Source organism: Miniopterus schreibersii, assembly GCF_964146895.1.
Source record: "Miniopterus schreibersii genome assembly, chromosome: 5".
In the NCBI taxonomy this organism is placed as follows: Eukaryota; Metazoa; Chordata; class Mammalia; order Chiroptera; family Miniopteridae; genus Miniopterus; species Miniopterus schreibersii.
In genome coordinates, this window is record NC_138106.1 from 48,127,689 (window position 1) to 48,151,396 (window position 23,708).

At 39.9% G+C, this 23,708-nt stretch overlaps 2 protein-coding genes across 6 annotated transcripts in view; one reads left to right on the top strand and one right to left on the bottom strand.

Moving 5' to 3' along the window:
• The window catches only part of SLC49A4 (solute carrier family 49 member 4), a gene marked incomplete at its 5' end in the record, with an annotated part of 54,177 nt that extends 43,550 nt beyond the window's left edge, over positions 1-10,627 (bottom strand). Inside the window, 2 exons of the mRNA XM_081138338.1 lie at positions 331-424; positions 10,300-10,627. Coding sequence (XP_080994464.1) covers positions 331-424; positions 10,300-10,627 — 422 coding nt within the window. The remainder of the gene's footprint in view (positions 1-330; positions 425-10,299) is intronic.
• A 104-nt stretch (positions 10,628-10,731) lies between these two features.
• HSPBAP1 (HSPB1 associated protein 1) overlaps positions 10,732-23,708 on the top strand; it is a 40,681-nt gene continuing 27,704 nt past the window's right edge. The window contains exons 1-4 of one of the 5 annotated variants that reach the window (XM_081138335.1): positions 10,769-11,217; positions 11,852-12,462; positions 12,641-12,744; positions 23,260-23,445. In XM_081138335.1, the coding sequence (XP_080994461.1) occupies positions 23,307-23,445 (139 nt within the window). In that variant the 5' untranslated portion in view covers positions 10,769-11,217; positions 11,852-12,462; positions 12,641-12,744; positions 23,260-23,306. Of the gene's footprint in view, positions 11,218-11,851; positions 12,463-12,640; positions 12,745-23,259; positions 23,446-23,708 lie in introns of those variants that run through there. The other 4 variants (XM_081138334.1, XM_081138333.1, XM_081138337.1 and 1 more) reach the window with 4 other exon arrangements.

A 23,708-nucleotide genomic window follows, 5' to 3' on the forward strand; every position in this document is an offset into this window, starting at 1 on the left:
ACTGTAACCTCTTCTGTGGCATTAACTACAGTATTCTTCCTTATGTTAAACTATTGTTTTCCTGTGGTTATCATAGCTCCTGGATAGCATGAAGATGAACTTGTTTTCTTTTTATTTATATAACTAACCAGTATAGTATATTCCATATGACAACTAATAAATGTCCACTGAATTAATCATTATATAGGGGGAAAAATAAATGCTACAATAAATATGACCCTCTACTGATCATCTTAAAAATAGAACTGTTTACTGAAAGTTTATAAGCAAACATACTCATAACAAAAGAAAAAATGTGGAAAAGAATTTTAAGTTATTTATACGAGTTACCTTCTTTTAAGCACTAAGTCTGATACAGGTATGCATCTTAGACCAGTTCCCAATACCATAAGGAAGGATGTCAGAAGTACAGTTATCCGAAGACCTAAAAAAAAACCAAAAACATCTGGATTATTTTCTATTTTCTCTTCATGTAAGTCCAATGTTAAGAACAAAGTTTCTTTTACTCAAGCATACTGATATTATATCCTAATATTATAGCTTTTCCCTATAACTCCCAACATGGAAAAAAGACCTCTACATGCTGAAAATGAAATCATTATAACTTTAATAGGAAACTTAAATGATCACATCAAGGATAGAGGAAGAAGTTCCATTAGCTCTAGATTTTTAAAATAAATGGCTAGAATGTTTTGTTCATATGTAACACTAAAAATATAGAAAATAATTTTAAAGGACTAGGTTTTTAGTTTTATGTCTCAAATATAAAATTTCTAATTTTCAAATGCAAGCTGTAAAAATTCTAAACTTCTCCTAAAATGTTTTTAAATGTGATACATTACTGCTTTAAATTTTCTCCAAAAATGGCAACTGGGCAATTATGCATTTTATATAATAATCAAGATAAGTTAATGCTTGTTATATAGGGTCATAGGAGGTGGTCTTTGGAATCCTTTGATTATTAACACAATAATGATCTTTTTATTTATCAGATGGCTTTCAACTTATAGAAAGATGTTACTTTTTTTTTTTTTTTTTAAAAAAAGCATGGCTTAGGACTTTAGAACAATTTGGGTCAGGTCATTTTCCCCTCGGTATCCCAATAGGATAAGTTATTTTTAAAATGTTTGCCACTGGTCAGTCACATGCATAATAGGGTAAGAGAGAATATAAAAACAAGGTAACCAAAAATAGACACAATAATCTAGCTATGGCAAAGTAATACAATGGGACTATACTTCCTACTATTGGAAAGCTGCACTTCTGTTACTGCTAAACTAATAATGGCCTTCCTGTGTGCAGCAGCCCCATCACGGGGGGGCTCATATTGAGTATGTGTCAGAGGTGGCAACAGTTCTTCCAGTTTCTCCCAAACTCAACAACTCTTTGAAACCATTTCACAGTGAGTAGACAAACTGTTTAATGCAAAATTTTCTCTTTTTTTCAGACCTTTCTCTTTTATTCGCAAAGGGGAGATGGTTAAACATTTGGTTTTCAAAGGGCTTCTCTACTTGAAGGAAACTGAAAGTCAAAAAACTGTAATTATTCAGATTAAACATAGTGAGGAAAATAAACTTGAGATCCAAATCAGGTATAAGTGGATACTACATTGAGGATAATTTGTGATATGAACTGAGTTAACTTAATAATATTCATATATGATCTGAATATGATTAATACAATTTGGCAGAAGGAATAGCACAGAAAATTGTGCTTCTCGGTAACAAGTAATGCATACATACTGCTCATTCACTGTTTCTACTAACAGAACACAGATTTTAAAACCACATTATAGCCCTGGCCAGTGTGGCTCAGTTGGCTGAGCACTGTCCTTTGCATCAAAAGGTCACTGGTTAGATTCCTGGTCAGGGCACATGCCAGGTTTGCAGGCTCAATCCCCAGCAGGGGGTGTGCAGGAGTCAGCTGATTGATGTTAAACATCACATTGATGTATCTCTCCCTCTCCCTTTCTCTCTCTATAAAATCAGTAAAAACTTTTTTTAAAAAAAAACAAAACACAACATATTATAGTCATAGGAAATAGAGTACAATTAATAGAAAGTATATTTATGATCATAAATATCCTAAACTTTCAAAATGTTGCTTGGATAAGGTTATACTGGGTGCCCCATGAGATACTGAATAACATTTTACAGATTTGGGACTATAAGGTTTACATTCTACATGCTATTTATTTTTTCCTAAATATTTGGTTTGTAATTAAGGTAAGCAGCCACCAAGTGAGCAGTGGGGCATTGGTAATGGCAATTTGGTCCAAATAACCAGGTTTCCTATTACTACTGCTCAAGGCTAGCACATTTTTCTACTCAGTTATGCTTTTTATCAAACAAATGACAATATAACAGCTAATACAAACATTTAAGAATCAAGAGTTGTGAAAAGCTGATTATTAAAGCAACCTCACAGGTATAGCTTCTGGCTTTCTTGTTTATTTTTAATTGTTGCTAAGTATTACTTAATCCACCCTAGCTGATGCTCAATTTTGAATAGAATGCTTTCTTTATCTCATTCAAATCTATAGAGGCAGGACTCTATAACTGCATGTAATCAAAAATATATCAACTGACTGGGAAGGAGAGGTAAGAGAACCCCAGGAATATAGGCTTAAGAGACATCTAAGACCTTTATATAAATAGATCCCAAGTGATTACAGTACTAGGATGTGAGTGCAAAAACCATTTGGTAAAAGGTATTAGAACAATTTTGGAAAACCAAACATGACTGAAAATAAAAATCAATTCTATTCAAATATGGAATCCAGATACTGAAGGAAGCTTCCTTCCAATGAAGGAGATAACTCCTTTTTTACTGGGAACCTGTTTTGTAGAGGAACGGAGTCTCTACAACAGGTGCCTAAAAAAATCAGGATGCAAAGTTGACTGGGATTGCGCACATGTGCGCGCACACACACATGCATACACACATCCATAGCGGATGCATGGGAAATCAGTTATGGCCCTGAAGTTTATCAGGTAAGACTACCCTTTCCAGGCTCCACAATTCTATCAGCTGGACTGGATGCAAACTCTGCTTGCTCCTGGCAAGACCTCCACTCTCCCTATCCACAACAGTCAGAGCCGTGCCAGCACAATCTGCCTTGGAGACCATCAGGACTGATCATACTGTGCCTGTTTTCCCTGTTTACATCAGTCAAGAGAGATCCCATGATGGAATCCAAGCCATATCCCAGTATGGCTTCATATATCCCCTAATCTAACCTCACCTCTGCCACCTCCCCAACTTCTGAAACCTTGCCACTGTGCCTGCCTTCTGAGGTACTCAGAATCAGCGAATCAGTGGAATTCCTATATTCTCAAGCTCTTTTCTAAATATTCTCTTCACCTTCTTACTCCCACTGAAACCTCTCCCCTGAGGACACTGCTTCTCCAGCCACTTGTAGCTCATTGTGACTCTCTCCTCCCTGAAGCTCCCCAGTCTCTTTTTTCTCAATGTTTTTAAGATTTTTGTCTGGTTTTAAGCAATATGATTATGATGTGTGTCAGTATAGTTTTCTTCATTTTTCTTCTGCTGGAATTCTTGAATTTCTTAGATTTGTGGATAACAAATTTGGTAATATTTCTGCCATTATTTCTTCATTTCCCCCCCACCTCATCTTACTCCATACCCTCTCCCATTACCTCTCTCTTCTCCTTCTGGGATTCTAATTACAGGTATAGTAAGTAGGCTACTTAAAACTGTCTGGCAGCTCACTGATGCTTGTGAGGGGTTTTGTTTGTTTTTAGCCTTTTATCCATTTTGGATAGTACTTATTGCTATGTCTTCAAGTTCACTTACCTTTTCTTCTGAAACATCTAATCTGCTATTAAATCCTGTCCAATATATTTTTTTGGTCTCAGACATAGATTATATTTTCATCTCTAGAAGTCTAATGTTGGTCTTTTTTTTCCCTGTGTCTCTCCTTGCTTTCTTCTATCTTCTTGAACATATGTAGTATATTTAGACTAGTTGTTTTGATGTACCTGATTCTATCATCTGTGACATTTCTGGGTCTGTTTCCATTGATTGCTTTTTCTCCTCTTTATGAGTTGGATTTTCCTGCTTCTTTGCATGCTTGATAATTTCTGATTTGGATGTCAAGCATTCTGAATTTTACCTTCTTTGGTGATAGATTTTTTTTCTCACTCCTTTAAATATATTTGAACAATGTTCTGAGATACAGTTAAGTTACCTTTGATCGTTTCAAGGAGTTCTTTTAAGCTTTACTTGGAACCAGAACATCCTTTAGTCTTGGGATCATCTGTCTTTACTACTGAGACAATGCCCTTCTGAGTATTCAACCCAACCTCCTATGCATTATGAGGTTTTTCCATTTTGGCTGTTGGGAAAGTGAACTATTCCCAGCCTTGTATAAACTTTGGGAATTGTTCTGACTGTTCCTTTTTGGTGGTCCTTTCTCCAGACTTGCATAATTTCCTTACATGTATCCACTGATCAGTGCAAAGCTGAAGACTCAAGAGGAACTCCCTGTAGATCTAGACCTTGCTCTCTGTGAAGCTTTCTCCCTCTCTGGTAGTCTACCCTAAAAATTCCAGCTATGTTTGCCTCTTTGAATTCTCAATTGTCTCCTCAACTTAAGAAAACTATAGCCCAACTGGCATGGCTCAGTGGTTGAGCATGGACCTATGAATCAGGCGGTCATGGTTCGATTCCCAGTCAGGGCAAATGCCCAAGCTGCAGGCTCAAGGCCCAGTAGTGAGTGTGCAGGAGGCAGCCGATCAATGACTCTCTTTCATCATTGATGTTTCTACCTCTCTCTCCCTCTCCCTTCCTCTCTCTGAAATCAATAAAAACATATACCAAAAAAGAAAGAAAGAAAGAAAAAGGAAAGGAAAGGAAAGGAAAGGAAAGGAAAGGAAAGGAAAGGAAAGGAAAGGAAAGGAAAGGAAAGGAAAGGAAAAGAAAAGAAAAGAAAAGAAAAGAAAAGAAAAGAAAAGAAAAGAAAAGAAAAGAAAAGAAAAGAAAAGAAAAGAAAAGAAAAGAAAAGAAAAGAAAACTGCAGGGCTCTGTTTGGGCTTGCCATCTCTTCAGCTGCTTGGAAATCCTCTCCAGGTAGTAAGCTGAAGCAATCATAGGAATCACTTTCCTGCTCTACCTGATGTCCAAAGTCTAAAAACCACTGTTTCATATACTTTGATTTTGTTTTTTGTTTTTAGTTGTTTAAGGAGGAAGGATGAATCCAGTTCCTACTACTCCATCATGGCCAGAACAGCCTTTGATTTAATTTTATCTGACGGTAATACTCACCACTCCTGGCTGCAATTGTCTACGGACCACCACATACCTGCCTCCAGGTCATTCACCTTCACTACTTGAAAATGAATTGGCTCATTATTGTTCCTTAGGACACCACTTCTTTCATAAATCTGGTGATTTCAATATCTACTAGATGATAATTTCAATATCCTGGCGTCTCAGTTCCCTGGCTTCTTATTCCACAGTCATGCCCTCTACCCCACCGTAGTCCTCCACCCTCTTGGTTACACTCTGACCTTAGGTTTACCATAATTGCATCCATGACATAATTGCGATTTTAAGCACTCTGCTCTTTAACCATAACCTCCTTTCTTTCCCACTCATTCCCTCTAGTACTTTAAATCCTCATCCAGTTGGGAATTCTCATCCATCTCATGTCTTGTCTTTTCTCCTTTACCCAGTTTAGATGCCACAGTCCATTGTTCTATCACTCTCTACATAACCCTCAACTCTTTGCCGGCACTTTCTTAGTCCGACTCACCTGGTAAACTGCAACTGTGGTTAAATCTCTCTTTGCCAACTCTGCCCATCCCTGTGCTTGCCCGACAGAACAGGCTGGAGGAACACACACCCATGCTGATTGGTCTCTCTTGAAATTAATGACCAATAATTTAAAGCAGGCCTTTAGTGTCCAACAATCCTACTACATATACATCATGAGCCACATTATGGCATTTCGGACAATGATGGACATATATAAAGAACAGCGGTCCCATAAGATTATAATAGAACTGAAAATTTGCTACCTCCTAGTTATGTCATAGCTGTTGTAACGTTGTAACACAGCATTACTCACGTGTTTGTGTTGACGCTGATGTAAAAGAATCACTGTACTGCCAGCCATATAAATGTATAGCACATACAATTATGTACAGTACATAATACTTGATAAAAAAACAACTATGTTACTGGTTTATGTATTTACTACACTGTACTTTTTATTGTTAGAGTGTACTCTTTCTACTTATAAAAAAAAAGTTTGCTGTAAAACAGTATCCACGTTACACGGTAGTAGCCTCATACATATGAGTTTATCACTACTCTTGATTGCATCATTTTCACTTGTACTTGATTTAATCTCATGTTATTTTGTACCATAACAACCTGTACAGGCTTGTAGTCTAGGAAAATAGGCTATACCGTATAGCCTAGGTGTGTTGTAGGCTAGATCATCTAGTTTAGTGTAAGTGCACTCTATGATGTTCACTCAATGATGAAATCGCCCAACGAAGCATTTCTCATCAGGTATCCCCGTAGTCAAAAGACACATAACCATAATTTCCTAGTGTGTTCTCCTCTTTGCTAGGAAAAAGTTTCATAACTTATCCTCTCTTTTCACTCCTCCCATAACTGTTCCCCTGTGCTTACTTGTCAGGTGATCATTTTGTTTCCTATTTTCTGAGAACTATAAGCAAAGATAACTTCCACAAGCTCCCCATATGTATCTCTATCTATACACTCCTCTTCTCGTCTCGTCTCGTCTCGTCTCTTGTTACTATTGGAGAATTAGCTGTCAACGCTTCTACCTAAGGCCAACCCGTCTACTTGTGCTCTGGAGGACTGCATCTCCTGCCTACTCAACCATATGGCTATAGCAGTTCTTCCCTCTCCCTCAAGCATTGTCAATTTCCCCCATTCTACTGGATCTCTTAGGATACTTCATTACAGAGATATGCTTTAATATCTATCTTTAAGAATACCTTCTCAGTGGCCACAATCCCTCTGGCTACTGCTCCACTTCTCTACTGCCCTTTACAGTATAACTACTTGAAAGAAATATCAACACTCATTTTCTCCAATTTTTCCCCTTGCAATTTATTTTGAACTCACCCCCACCATTCCTTTTTTAAAGGACACCAAAGAGCTCCACATTGCTAAATCCAAGGCTCTATTGTTAGTCAGCACTAGCTGGTTCTTCCTTATCACTGCAACCCCTAAGTGCTGGAATGCCCCCAGGTTCAGTCCGTTCTGAAGCAACACCCATCTCCACAGGTGATCTCACTCAGCATCAAGACTCCGAATACCATTACAGATTGACAAATCCCAAATTTAGTGCTCAGGCCTCTCCCTTGCACTCCAAATTTGTAAATCCAACTGACAGTTTAACCTGTCTACTTGGATATCTAATAGGCATTTCAAACCCCTGATCTTCATGCCATTTGCCCTCAAATTGCTCCTTCCACAATCTTCTACATGTCAGTAAACTGTAGCTTGATTCTCCTATTTACTAATGTTAAAAAATTGAGAAACATCTCAGACTCCTTTCCTTTCATTACACCTCAACTCCAATCCATCAACAAATACTGGTGAATCTACTTTCAACATATATCTGGAGTCTCACCACTTCTCAAATTCTCCACTGCTATCACCCTGGTTGGAAGTCACCATCAGCCCCATCTGTGTTATTCCACTAGCCTAATGGGTCTCCCTTCTCTGGCTCTTGTTCTCAAGACAACAGCAGAGTCATCATTTTACTCTTCTGTTCAAAGCCTTCCAATGGAGAGACCCTTCCTCATTCCTCCATGGTCAATGTCCTTAAAGTGGTCTGTGAGGCCCTGAATGATTCAGCTTCCCACTACCTCTGACCTCACCTCCTACTGTTGTTTCCCTCATGGCTCAACTCCAGCCACACAGGCCTCATTGCTCTTGGATACACCAAGCAAGTTTAGGACCTCTGTCTTTTCCCAAAACAGTTTTGTCCAGAACTGACAAGTCAAGCTTCTTTTTAACCTCAGGTCTTTGCTCAGACACACCTTATCAACAAGGCCTTCCCTGACACTCTATACAGAGTATTATCCGATCACATCCCCTTTCTCTCTTGCCTCATTTTATTTTCTCCAAAGCACTTTTCACCTTTTGACATAGTAAAGATTTAATTTTATTGTTTGCCGTCTGGGTTGTCTCACTAGAATGTAGACTCTGTGAGGGTTATCTCCCCAGAGCTGAGCACACATTTAGGTGCTATCTCTTCTTGAAACTTTCTTCATTTGGTTCCAGGGCACACTAGCTTTTGGTTCTCCTATTATCTCACTAACTATCCTTTTTATCTCCTTGCTGGAAAATAAAAAGGGGTGAAGGAGTACAAAACCAGTCTCAGGAAGATAAACAGTCTTCTAAGCTAAGTTGGCTGTGACCCTTGGCAGTAGGAAGAGCAGACAACTACCTCTACCTTCTAGGAAAAAAGAAACTTTGGAACTTCAGGATAACAGGAACTCACTTTCTATGTATGCAGGTAGAATATCTGCAGTAGGGCAACTGACATATAAAATTCTTTTAGCTTTCTCCTACAGAAAGGGAAAACCACTTCCTAAAATTTTTAAATTTATTTTTTATTGCTTCAACCAACTGAAAACATAGACTTTAATTCACTGTACGTTCAGGGGAACTCTAAAATAATTCTTAAAGTAACTTATTTTATGAAGCAAATAGGTAGTCCCTAATTTATCTGGCCAGAGAGAGCAGATAGATTTATAACAATAAGGGTGAAAATTAACATTTCTCCACCATAAACACAAGGTTGGCTAAACTTAGCGAATAATATTGAAAAATGCTCTTGATACAAAGATAAATAAAAAGAAACAACAAAATAGCATTTCCCTCTAAATTTAGCCAACCTTGTAAGAAATGATTGAGGAATTGTCACAGGTTGGAGGAGGTTAAGGAGAAATAACAACTAAACACAATTTGGGACCCTTCACTGAATCCTTGGAACAGGGGTTGGGTGGGGCAGGGAGACATTCGTGGAAAAACTAGTGAAGTCTAAATAAAGTCTACAATTTATTTTAAAAGCAAACACACACAAAAAACCCAAACAAAGAAAACCTCCACTGAGTACAAGAAACCCTACTGCAGCACCTAATGCACATCCTCTGCATAAGTACCGGCTCTATCTGGAAGTTCCACACCAACCAAGACACATCTTGGGCGCCTTTCATTGTTAGAAGGTTCTTTCTTGTGTGGCTTCTCCCTTTGTAACTTCACTCAGTTTAGTGCCTCCTTCCAGAACCACACACACTAAGTCTAATTCCTCTTTTACTTGATCTCCACATATTTCATACTCTGCCTCGTTTCTTTTTGAAGCTTGACACATCCAGTTCCCTTCATGTTACACTTTATGTTTTTTATATTCTTTATTCTTCTTGCCACATAACTTTTAAAGTATTCCAGTATGTCAATAGCCTTTTTAAAATCAATGCTCAGAACTGTACACTGGAGTAGAGCCCATCAAATTATTTCTCTTCTTGGTTTAGACACTATGCTTCTCGGCCTAAAATCATCCTCCCTCTTTCAGCAGCTATATCACATCTATCGTGAATCATTTACCCATAATTGTGCGGTATAATTCAATGCCTTATCATTCAATTCTATGATCTTCTTTTCCTCCTCAAAGAATCACACTGGAAGTGGTGAAGAGAGATTATCTGACCACAATATTCTTCTGTGAAGAGAGAGTAGGGAGAGTCTCATTCATCTGCAAGTTTTATCTGAGAACTATACATCTCAACTGACACAGCCACCTGGTGACATTCACACACTTTAAAGCTGCTGTGCATCTTTTCCCAGAAACCAGAGTCCTATCCCAGTTTCCCAACAGCTCTTCCTGGGCTGGAGTCATCTCTTAGGCAAAGCCAACTCATTACTTCCTTGTATCTGGGCATCACCCGTCTATTTTCTGACCTTTCACCCTCAACATTCCCAAATCCCTACGAAGTCAAAGCATCCAGCATTTCGTGATGTGTACAAAGCATACATAACACGCAATGCTCTGAGGCCCACAATTTGCAAAAGCGTGCACATTAAGAGAACGCTTAATCCCTGCTGTTGCATAATGGGCCTTGATAAAGACATAATAGCTGCAAAGAAGCCTTCCCGTATTTGCTGCTTTGGGCACAGTGGGTTCCTAGTCAGGAATGGGATGCCAGCAACCCTCCCGTCACTTCTCACCACGTCTGAGACGAAACCCCCGGAGTGACAGCGCCGGCTGGCGCCCCCGGAACCCCTCACCTCTCTTGTCCAGGAGCCACATGAAGGCGAAGCAGGGCAGGAAGCCGATGGGCCCCCACAGCACGAGCAGCGCGATGTCCCAGCTGGAGAAGCCATAGGCCTGCCGCGCCGAGTTCTGGATGGGGCCCCAGGTGTTCCAGACCAGGCCCTGCGCGAACCCCAGCAGCGAGAAAAGCAGGAGCACCAGCCAGCGGCGCCCGTACACCCGGCCGGGCCCCGGGGCCGCCGCGGGCAGCGCCGCCGCCGTCTCCCGGCTTCTCCAGGCGGGCCCCGGCGCGGGCCCCAGCAGCGGCTGCCGCTCCTCCTCAGTGCTCCAGCCGGAGCCCATGGCGACGCGCGGCCCGCGGGGCCCCTGCCCGGCGCGGTCGGAGCGGCCACCGACTAGTCCCTCGCAGCTGCGGCGGGAAGAGGCGGAGGCAGAAGCTGCTTCGGACGCCCTCGGCCTCCCGGCCGCGCCTGGTGCGCCTGCGCGGCGCGAGCGGTTCCCAGGCTGGGAGGGGTGACAGGTGTGGCCGACCGGGTGGAGGCTGGGGTGCCAGAGCAGGACGCCCCCCACCCCCCGGGTGGCGAGAGACGGAGTGGAGCCGGCGTTCCAGAAGCAGGACCTGGAGGAATTGGAAAGGCAGGGACGAGCGCGGCTGAGCCTGGGGAAAAGGAAACTCCCAGAGAGGCTGTGGGAGAGGAGGTTGGGCAGAGAACCCGGGTTGCTGGAGGAAGTGTCCCAAGTTTTACATCATGTGCCTGGTAAACAACTTGGTGACCTCTGGTCACTTAAGCTAATGCTTGCTTCTATATTGGGCTTCTTTTTTATTTTTTTGTTGTTTTTTTAAGCTTCAGAAATCATAGGGGGAGGTAGGATAAGATTGAGGTGTAGTAGGGACTCAAATGTTGCAGCTTGAAAATCATTTTTTATGTACGGTAAGTACTGCCTAGTATTACATATCCAATGAGATTATAAACTAGCCAGTTTTATTCATATAGCTAAATATGTTTCTACTTTTTCCTGTCACTAATAGGTGATCAATAAAGGTATGTTAATTAAACTGGAAGCTTTATGCCTTGGCCGGGTTGCTCAGTTGATTGGAGGGTTCTCCCCATACACCAAAAGGCTGAGGGTTCGATTCTGGTCAGGGCACATAACTAGGTTGCGGATTCAGTCCCCAGTCTGGGCGCCTACGGGAGGCAACCCATGGATGTTTCTTACATCATGTTTCTCTCTCTCTCTCCCTCCCTCTCTCTCTCATCAATCATAAAAAATATATATCCTCAGGTGAGGATAAAAAAGCAAAACACTGGAAAGATTTGGCCCCAAATGACCTAGATCCATCCCCAGTTATAATTTTGACCCAACGAAGAGTAAACGAGAAGGGTGGGGGTTGTTGATCTCTCCATCAAGCTGCCGGTTGTTTATTTTGATATACAAACCCATAAGCCTGACAGCTGCCGGGCAGTGCCCTTGAAAACCTAAGCGATCTGGCTTGTCTGGGTGGGGAAATGAGTCACGGGGAACACAATTAAAGGGCATCTGATCGAGGTTCATATTCCCCGGCAGCCACGAAAATCAAATGGAGTCTTGTTGCTGCCAGAAGGGCAAAAGAGGTGGGAAGAGAAAGGAAGAGAAGCGTGAGATCTCCTTGTATCCAAGGCTGGTGAGAGCGGCAACAGAGTAAACGAATGCAGGGCCACATTCCACTGCTCCGAGCCCCACCAAAAAAGCAAACATCCCCTAAAACTCCAATACACTTGGGTAGAGGAAAGCGCCAAGTCGGAAAGGAAGGGCCTGACTAGAAAACGAGGAGAAGCAGAAACGAAGCCAAGAAAAGACTACATTGAAAAAAGGATAAAGTCTAAGGAAGAAAAAGGAGCCACAACCGAGACCACGTGGCTACAACAGCTGCGGAATCAAAACAAACCTGCGGGGCCCCGCCCAGCGCTCGTCATGTGACCTTCACGTGAGCGGCGCTTCCGGAAGTGCCCTGTAGCAACGGCCGGACTCCTTTCCGTGTGGCTGCTTGGAGCAGAAATCTCGGCCCTCCTCCGACCTCACTCACGCTCCACTCCGCTTTTGGGTTTCGGGCGGAGCTGGAGTCGTGCTAGCCATGGCGACAGACCCGGGGACGACCACCGAAACGGGCCCTGCAGGTGGAACTGGAGAGGAGGAAGGTAGGTGCCAGGCTGTGCCAACTGATTCATTCTCTTGGCACCTCCCACGGGCCTGTTTGGTCTAGCTTCTGTCCCAGGTCTCTCTGGCCCTGCATTAAGCTGTGAGGAAAATTACTTATTTTGTAGTGAGCGTGGCTTTTCTCGACTTGTGCCATTCAGATTTTTGATCCTCACACAGGCCCTGTGTCCCCGCATCCTACCAGTGCTGTTGTATGCAAGACGGCGTTTTGAATGTTACAGTGGATTACAGTTAAATTTGTGAGATTGGAGTCCACCCTTGAGGTAAATGGAGATATCTGGGACCTTTGTGAACAGGGATTATGAGCTTTTGTTTGGTGTCGATGGAATCCTGCTTTAAAGAACAGGTGAGGTTTGGAAACTCATGAGCGTGGGATTCCTGGTACTGTTCTGGGGACTGCCACAGGATCCAGCGATTGTTTATAACAGCGCCTTTTCCCAACTGAGTAAAGAGGGATAGAAAGGAAGAGGAATGACTGATATACGTGGTAATGTGAATACTATCAGAAGTGCACATTGGGTGAGGTCTGTCACCAGGAGAGATCCCAGTGGGAAAAACAAATGCTTCAAGGTGGGAATAGTTTGAGGTGGGCCTTTATAGTTGGATGAGATAGTGACAAACTCAGGTGGTAGTAATGGGGAGTGGTTGGAAGACAGCAGGAAAGCACAGGATGGATATGATTGGAGATCAAAGTCATGTTTGCCTGCAGGGGGAGATGACCATTCCAAGCAGAAGAAACAAATAATAGCTTTCTATGTGACCACAGTCTCCTGCTTGTGTACCACAAGGAGAAAAATCTTGAACTTCATCTATACCCCCAACTCATCAATCCTTCCATATTCTACCCATCTTGTATCCCCTAATCCAATTGAGAGAGTGCATGTCATAGTTTGTCATTATGATCTCTCCCTTGAAAATACACTATCTCTTGTCCCTCTCTGCCTTTAATTCTTCTGGAAAAACCCATACTCTGGATGAACCCAATTTTTAGCCCTCTTTGCACCTGCACCTATATGGCTGAACTTTCCTGGAAAACGTCCTGGACAAATTGATGACACTGTAAAATGAAAATGGTCCACCTCTTGAATATTCACTCAGCATGAGCCTGAGATCCTTCTTATCCTCTGTTTCTGTGGTGAGCCTACTTTCTTTTTCCAGTGACAGTTCCCTAAACTTTCTATGTACTCTCTTCATCTCTTTCTCATTTTCAGCTGATGACTTCTTTGTAAGTCAGGTCAGTTCTGCATCTAGTCTGTCAACTTTTTCCTCCTTCACTATCAGACCCTTGTCCAGATCATCCACATTCCTTAGTCTGGGCACTGCTCTTGTCTCCAGGAACATCTCTTTCACTCATCCCCTTCCTCTTACTTGCTTTTCACATGGCTGGTTCCCTAATCTTCAAGTTTCAGAGTATGTCACCACCTGAGACCTTACCAGAACAGCCTATTTAAAACACTCCGTAGTTTTCCATGACCCCTAACTCTAAATGTTCTATAATACAGCATGCTTCTTCCTTTTGTTTTACTTATCACTATCTGTAATTACTTGTTTATTATTGTTTCTTCCATTAGACCTTAAGTACCTTGAGGGCAGGTCCTATATCTGTTTTTGCCACAAACAGCACGTACAGTGCCAGGCACTTAATTCATATTTGTTGAGGGAATGAATAAGGCAACCCTGTGCCAAGTCCAGAGGCAAGAGGAGAAAAGAGCTTGGCCTGGTCAAGGAACTGAAAGAAGTTATGAAGAGTGGTGAGAGAAGAGGGATCCTAAAGGGCATCTTATACCAAGTTAAGGAGCCTGGACTTTATGACTATAGGAAGCCTTGGAAGAGCTTAGGTGGGAGAGTAACAGGATCAGATTTAGTTGTAGGAAGATCACTGTGGCTGAAAGGTGAAACATAGATTCAAGGGAGAGCGATTAAAGGACAAAATACTTAATCCTCATTAGCTTTAGTTTCCTCCTCTGTAAAATGCATGATTATTGTGAAAGTTAAAGATACTTATAGCTCATGTAGCATAGTATCTGTCAGGAATTATGTATTTAAGAATGGTAACCATTTTTATTATTAATAGAAAGTGCTGGCATTGGTGAATGACTGATGTTGAAACTGAAAAAAAATTAATTAGAGATATTTGAAAATTTCCAGCCTGAGAAATGACATATAAATTAGGAACCTGAAGAAAAAAGGAGGTGGTTGGGAAAGCACTGTTAAGTTTTAATGTGAATGCATAGAGTTTAGGTTTGGAATGATGTTGACAAAGAAGATGTGAAGCATGCAGCAGGGGAAGATGAACTTTTTATTTTTTATGGTATTTGCATACCATAAATTCACCCTTTCAAAGTGTACAATTCACTGGTTTTTAGTATTTTCACAAAGTTGTGCAGCCATCACCACTCTACTTCCAGAACATTTTCATCACACCCAAAAGAAACCTGGTACCCATTAGCAGTCACTCCCCATTCACCCCTCTTTTCAGCTCCTGGCAATCACTAATCTACTCTCTGTCTCTATGAATTTGCCTATTCTGAACATTTCATATAAATGAAATCATATAATATGAGGCCTTTGTGTCTGTTTTTTTCCACCTAGCATGATGTTTTCAAGGCTCATCTGTGTTGTAGCATGTATCAGATGGTTGAATAATATTCCGTACATAGTATGGATATACCACTTTTTGTTTATCCATTCATCAGTTGTTGGGCATTTAGGATTTCACTTTTAGGCTATTATGACTAATGCTGCTATGAACATTCATACACAAGTTTTTGTATGAGCATATGTTTTCAGTTCTCTTGGTCATATATCATAAGAGTGGAATTTCTGGGTCATATGATAATTCCATATTTAGCTTTTTGAGGAAACTGGTGATTCTTAATCTTGAAGTTCTAAGGAAGGGGAAATGTGATCAATTTAGGTTCATCCCTGATAAAAATGTACCATTCTGGTGAGGGATGTTGATAATGGGAGATGGGGAATGCATGTGTGAGTGGAGGGGGTATGTGTGAAATCTCTGTTACCTTCCTCTTAATTTTGTTGTAAATCTAAAACTAATCTAAGAAACAGTCCTAAACAAACAAATATGAAACTACTTTGTTTAAGAATCAACTTAAGTTTTGAGTGTGAGATGTTACTTCCAGGATCACACATTGGTTAAAAGCTTTTAGTGAAATTAAAAATTGTCATTCTTTTAATCTGATTCTGTCTTTCAGACTGTGGTTATGTTTCTTTCTATAGGGCTCATACACTTTTATTTATAGCTAGGTTTATACCTATATGAGGACAAGGATGTATTCTTTCTAACTGTTCTTCCTGTCCTGCCCAAGGAAATATCTCATTTCAGGGTTGTATGGACTTGAGTTTCATATATAGCTGACACTTGTATGTTACTAGATTTACTCCTTAGTTAGAGATGCCATACCCTCTGTGTCATTCTTGCTCTCACTTTAAAAAAGGTCAGGGGGAGGCACAGAAGTTGGAAGAAAAACAAAAACCGGTATGATCTCAAACAGTAAAAAATGACCATGCTTCCCTAGCTGGTTTGGTTAAGTGGTTAGAGCGTTGCTGGTGGACTGAAGGGACCCAGGTTCGATTCTGGCCAAGGGCACGTACTTCCTTTGCAGGCTCGATCCCCAGCCCCACTTGGTGCATGTGTGGGAGGCAACCAATCAATGTGTCTGTCTCACATTGATGTTTTTCTCTCTCTCCCCCCTTCCACTCTCTCTGAAAGCAATGGAAAAAATAGCCTTGGGTGAGGATTTAAAAAAAAAAGAAAAAGAGAGAGAGTACAGTTAGTTCAGTAGTGTGAAGTATATTCACATTATGGTGAAACAGATCTCCAGAAACTTTTCATCTTGCAAATCTGAAACTCCCTTTCATCCCCTCCCATCAGCTCTGGTAACTGCCATTCTACTTTCTGTTTCAATGAATTTGCTATAGTAGTTACTTTGTATAAGTGGAATAATACAGTATTTGTCTTTTTGTGACTGGTTTCTTTCACTTGTCATAATGTCCTCAGGGTTCATCCATGTTGTAGCATGTGACAGGATTTCTTTCCTTTTTAAGGCTGAATAATATTCCACTGAACGTGTAAACATTTTGTTTAGCCATTCATCGGTCAATGGATGTTTGGCTATCATGAATAGCACTGCTGTAAATATGGATGTGCATATATCTCTTTATGACTCTGCTGTTGAATATTTTTAATGAAAATTTAGATAAAATAACCAGCGTGTTTTTTTTATTATGAAAAATTTACATAGTGAAAGCTGAAGAGACAGAAGCATTTTGGTAGACATTTTGAAGATATTTTGGAGCATTTTAAAGAGCTTTAGTCTTTGAGACACTATTTTTTCTAGTACTAACTTCACATAAAATACAGCTTTGCTATACCTTGCTTTAGGTTTTAGACTAGTATTACTTTTGAACTTGTAAGCATTATTTATGAACCAGTTTCCTGGTTCATAAATGGATTAAAGTAAGGAGGAGGGGTAATCGGGCAAGAGTGACAAGTGTAAGAAAATGTGAAGAAGAGGATGGTAGCTGTCCAGCATGTAACTGTTTCCTGTCCCCAGGTGAACTTGCTTGGGTGTTCACCACCACACCAAGTATTGGTATTGGCAAGGTTAAATCATAACAGCCTCAACATTTCTGTTTGTGGTGTCTTCAGTGGTATCGCCTTCTAGACCTTGAAATTCAAAGGGTTTATAACTATTCATCAGTTTACTTGAGCACTACATTAACTTTCAGGAGGATTTTCTCAGTTTGTACTGACATATTAATTAATTAATTAATTAATTAATTAATTAATTAATTAATTTTAATATATCTTTATTGATTTCAGAGAGAGGAAAGAAGAGGGATAGAGAGATAGAAACATCAATGATGAGAGAGTCAATGATCGGCTGCAGCCCGCAACCCGGGCATGTGCCCTGACCGGGAATTGAACCCAGATTGCCTGGATCCTAGGTCGACGCTCAACCGCTGAGCCACGCCTGGCCAGGCTGTACTGACATTTTTAAATAGTGACTATAAAATGAAAAATTATCTTTGGTATAAATTTATCATTTGGTCTTTAGTCATTTTGTTTAGTAGTACTTGCATAATTCCATCAGTGTTCAGTATTTTTCTGACATGGTCCAATGTTCATTATTTGTTACCCTAATATTTACCATTTCTAATATCAACCATTCCAGAGGTTCTAAAATTTCTTATATGTATGTACAGTAGTTGTCAGCCTGATGAAATTATCATAGGTATATATCTATAAATTAGCTCACCATGCCATTTTTTTATTCATGCTGTGTCACTATGGTGAGTCTCTGTATTGTAACTTGTGACTTACTCTTTTTTTTTTTAATCCTCACCTGAGGATATTTTTTCCATTGCTTTTCACAGAGAGAGGAAGGGACAGAGAGAGAGAGAGAGAGAAACATTGATGTGAGAGAGAATCATCTACTGGTTGCCTCCCGTACACGCCCTGACTGAAAGGGGGGGGGGATTGAAGCTGTAACCAATGTGCGTGCCCCCAGCCAGAACTGAACCTGGAACCCTTCAGTCCATGGGCCGATGCTCTAACCACTGAGCAATACCAGCCAGTACACTTGTGACTTAGTCTTACGTCACCTTCTGAAAATTTTTGAATATGATTCAAAACTATTAAATTTAATAGTTATTAAAATTTCTATTAAAATTAAACATGACATGAGCTGTGAGTTAATTCTGATTTCAGGATCTTTGTCTTTGCTATATTAACATTAGGGGAGTATCCTGGAAACTTGTGTTAGTACATGCAGACCTAGGGGAAGGTCCCAGGATTGAAAATCTGCCTCTGTGAGGAGAGGGCAGGGAAAGACTGAAGAAAGAGGCTGACTACGACAGTATGGTAATTAGTAGAGATTATTAAGGGAAATTTACATACGAGGAGCATCTTGGGCAGCTACAGGATGAAATGGTTCCCCCCACCTCTTAGCAGGCATCAAAGAATTATATAGTGTAAAGAGGGGATATCATAGGCACTAGTATGTGAATGCTACCAGGTACGGAAAATTATTTTACGTGCTTAGGACAATGGCTTGTTCCAGGAACCAGCACCTAGTAAGAGGCAGGGGAGGAGTGCTGATTTGTCAGAATGAACATGGATTACACTCAGACCGTCTTTTAGGTGAATTTGTGGTAAGCAATCTCTGTTCTGGCCCATGTCCAGCTTTCAGGTCCCACAGTAGTCACATCATGGAACAGTGTCTCCTCCACAACTTGGTACATTTTCCTCATTCTCATCTTGAATTCTAAATCTCAGATACAACTCCATGCCAGATATTAATTGATTGAAGCCAGATTACTAGCAAATTCAGAGAAATTAGATTTCATAGTATCTTGTACTTTTTGCATTAACTAAAGAAAAAATTAGAAAAAGGCAATTTGTTTTTTGATGGTGTTTCACTATCTCCAAAAAATTAGTTGCTAACCATGCTGTAATAAGTTGTCTGAATAACATGCTACATTTAGAGGGAGAAGAGAACTGTTGTGCAACACCTAGGTCACTAATCTGTTTTTTCAACAGTTTCTAAGTCATCTAATTCGACATTGCTGCTTCCTGCAATTTTAAATACACTTATACTTTAAAGGCTGTAAAGGTTGCTTCACAATTTTTATAGCTCTTTGCAAATACTCTTGGCATGGAATGACTGGGTGCATCCCTAGGCTGTTTAATTAATACAGTGTAGATTGCATTCTTCTTTAAAGGAAATTGTAACACTTAAGTTTGTTAATTTAATGGCCCAGTTCATTGTTGATTAAACTGTCAGACACCAAATTAGTTTTATCTCACAACCAGCTGATTGTTTTATTTCTCTGATAGGCCTGAAATTCTGTAAATATGCTAATTTCCTATTGTGGTGAACATCCTACTGCTCTGCACTGTATATGTTTTATAATATTTTTCATTCATTTAGCAAATATTTGAGCATTTAATATATTCCAGTCACTGGGTCAAGTGCTTTAGTTTTTAGAGTCTCTTATTAAATAATGTCTGGGGTTTTTAGATCAGATCATTAAATACTTAAAAAAATTAACAGTGTTAGAGGAAAAAATATTTAGTTTGAAGCTATTCTGTCAAAACAGTAGTCATGTTTTAGGAACTTTCAAAGCTGTATGATCTATTGGCTCTGATTTAAGATAAGTAGAATAAATCCCCAACCCCAAAGGACTGGTGCTTCTGTTTATCTCTGCTCTTTAAATGCCTAGAATTAAAATGTTCAAAGCTTGAATATTTTACAACCTTAGAACTGACAGAATGCTACAGTGGGTCAGACCAGCCATGATTCATCTAACTTAAGCCACAGAGCACTTTATAGGGATGTTAAAAAAAAAACACCAAGCTCGGCTGGCATGGCTCAGTGGCTGGGCATCAACCTATGACCCAGGGGATCACAGTTCGATTCCCTGTTAGGGCACATGCCTGGGTTTCGGGCTTGATCCCCCGTGGGGAGGGAGGCCGCTGATGAATGACTCTCTCATCATTGGTGTTTCTACCTCTCTCTCTCCTTCTCTCTTCCTCTCTCTGAAATTAATAAAGACATATTTAAAATTTTTTTTAAAAAAATTCAACTGAGTAAAATGTAAAGATCTTATTGGCTTTAATCAATGATTCACGAACTGGGCAGTGTCCCATCTAGCAGATAGAAAAGAGCTCCGATGAGCTGTACAAAATGAAAGACTTTTATAGGCACAGGAGCAGGAACAAGGAAGCTATACTAGTGAAAAAGTGAATTGGTTGTGGCAGGGTCATTTTCCTTTAGAGCCTATCAGACAGATTACCTCTCTAGTTCTGACCAGGTCATTCCTGATTGGATGAACATTCCACTTCTAGGAGAGGCTGAAATTAATTAGGTCTTGGATTGTTGACTTGGGGTTTAACATAAGCGACTCTATTTTGGGCCTGTTGTCTTGTTTTTAACAGGAAGAATACGGTAGTCCTTGAAAACGATAGCTTCGGAAGGCTAGATGTTACACCGCTTATGAGCTAATAACAGAGTATTGGCAATAAGTTAATTATTTTAAGTGAAAGGATTCAGGAAGTAGAATTTTGCTGGTGTTGGCTCAGTGCCACAGAAATGGACATCGTTGCACTCTTTCAGCTGAGGTTGCATTTCCTGGGCCTTTCTTTCGCGCTCTAGGCGGCTAACCGTTATGTCTGCGCTTTCAGGCCGAAGATAGGAGAGAAGGGTAAGGGCAGAAAGGCTGACTCAGCAGCTGCCAGATAGGCTCTGGCCCCTCCTGTCTACAAAGGAGTCTAAGAAATGCGACTTTTCAGCTACTGCCCTTGCCCAAAGTTCTGTTATTAAGGGAGAAGAGAATGGGCATTGGGCGAGGCAGGCAGGCAGCATCTGTACTACAGGTGTTAACACCTCCCCAACACTCACACATACATATGCACAAACCAAGCCATTCCTCCCTCCCCGACAGCACATATGGATTTATTATCTATGAATCGATCTGAAGCTTTCCTGAACCTGTTTATCTTTTCAGCTTATATTATCTCTCCTGAGTTTTTAGTGCTAGTGTAAGTCCCTCGGTTTTAATTCTCTGGAAGCAGGATTGTGCAGTGGAAAGAGCACTGGACTTGGAATCAGGTCCCGTGACCTATAGTTTCAGTTCATCACCAGGATGTTGACCTTTAACATCTGAGCTTCCATTTCTTCCTTTGGATAGTGGTAATAAAATACCTTCTCTGCCTTGTTTTACAGGTTTCTTAGAGGATCATATGTGCACTTTAATTTTAATTATACAAAAGTATGTGGCAGATTTCTCCATCTTTATCATCTCTGCCCTCCTCACTGCCACTCTTGTTCAGGCCCTTATCATCACACTTCTCACTTGGCTATTGCAATAGCTCTCTGAGTCAATTCCAGTCCCTACATCTCTCTACACATTTCTACATAGCCCTCATTTTTATTGTTGATGGATATATGTACCATGGGGAAAATATTTAGTAAATATTTTTTTACTTTTAAGACAGGTTGTTTATACTTTCAGATGTATCTTGTGGTAGTAGATATTTTATGTGTATGTATATATATATATGTTGTAAGTGAATATGTATATAGCTTGTGGTTAATTATTTTGTTAAAAGCAAATTCCTATAACATGAGTTAGTGGGTGGTTCTTTGAGACTCCTGCTTCATTTTCCCAGTTGTTTCTCAAAGGATAGATCTAATTTTTATGCCACAAATGAGAGGGTATTATAAAAGTATTGTAGCTTTTCATGCATAGACTAGCAAAACTTTAAAAATGTGTGATAAAAAATGTACACGGAATCTAGGTACTACAAGTCCAAGAAGATTTGGTTCTCTGCAGTCTAGGTGACCTTTTATTTATAGGCCAGTATGGGTTCCAACATTAAATGTGAATTTATCATACATGTCAAAAGAGGGGGAAAAAGACATCTCAAGGAAAGGTAGAAAAAATTTTTGATTCTTCATCACATCCTGTTTTCTTTAACAGGGCTCTTCAGTATTTAAGGTCACTTACATATAGACTTGGGGCTTCTTCTACATCAAGACTAAGAGTGCCATCTCCCTTCCTCACACCATGTAGTTAGTCCCCAGCTCTTCTACCTACTCTTACCCTCTAAGAATCCACACCGATTTCCTCCTCACTTGAAAGCCCTAACTATGTAGAAAGTGATGGATTGGTCTCAAATGTCAACTGCTGAAGGCTTAGAGTCTGCTCTCTTTCACCAAAGGTTTAGGAAAAGATTCCGAGTTTTTGCCCTTGTCTGTGAAAGGAAGCCAAATTGACTTAAATTTTCATTTTCTTTAACAATAAGCCTTACATTCAGACAAGTACAAGTTCCTCAAGTTCCTCAATGAGTCCTTCCCCATCCCTCTTTCTTTTATCAGAAAGTTTAGAAAAAGTTGGATGATAGGAGAATTTGATTTATGAGCTTTTCTTAATTTTTTTGAATTAAGTGTAATTACAAGTTACATAACTGAAATACACAGTGTAGCTGATTTAAAGAATCATAAATATGTTTGGACAGTCAGAGTATGACACATTTTTTACCTTCCTCCCAAAAAACTTTCATCTTAAGATGTCTTTAAAGAGAAACGTAACTTGTTCTTTTATTTTGCAATTAGTAATCTTTACTATCCTATCCAGAATTAACATTCTGTGATTCTGTGAAATTTATTGAAGTACTTAGTCATTGCATAGCCCCTATACTGTTTATAGATGCAGTTGAAGCCAAGAATTAACACTGATACTCATCCTAGCACATTTTTTGTCATTTTAAATCTTTCAATAAAAATAATTCCCTTTTTCCCATTGACTGATATATTTTTATTAATTCAGTAGGTTTTTTTGGCATAAACATGTGACAGCAAGTAGAATTGTTGCTGACTCCAGCAACCCTAGTTGTTCTAGAGTAGTTTCTATCAGCATTTCTTACATAATCCTCTATTTAGGAAATATTTTCCAAAAAAATTTGTATTTTTTAAAATTTAAATAGTTGGAAAGCCCTTTTAAAAAACATTTTAACATTGAAAATTGTAAATATTTTCTAACATTTAAAATTTAATGTAAGAAATATCAGTGAAGAATTATGGTTCAATTATAATATTGAAGATATTTATATTTATATGATCAGTAATAAGTGAAGTATAAATGCAGTGTAATTACACAAAAAAGATTTGCCATATTAAAAACGCTATTTTTTCATATTATATGAAATAACTTTATAGTTAACTATCTGTTGCTCTATTTATTTCTCTCCCTAGATGAACATGTCAAACCTTTTACACCAGAGAAAGCAAAAGAAATTATCATGTCTTTACAGCAACCTGCAGTCTTCTATAATATGGTTTTTGATTGGCCAGCACAACACTGGACTGCTAAACACCTTTCTGAGGTCCTTCATGGCAAGCAGATACGATTCAGGATGGGAAGGAAAAGCACAGATACAGGTAGGACCGCAAGTAATCATCATCATAACGTTTCTTTAATAGCATTACCACATTCCTATCAGTGGTTTCTTTATCTCTAGAAAATCCTTCTAATTCTCTTTTTGACCATTTCTAGATAGAGAATATTTTATTGGAAGTTTTACAAAGACAGTTTGTGTTAAGATTTTTTTTAAAGAATAAACAACCTAGCCCTGGTCAGTGCGGCTCAGTGGTTGGAGCATTGGTCTGAGCACCAAAGGGTCTCTGGTTCGATTCCCAGTCAA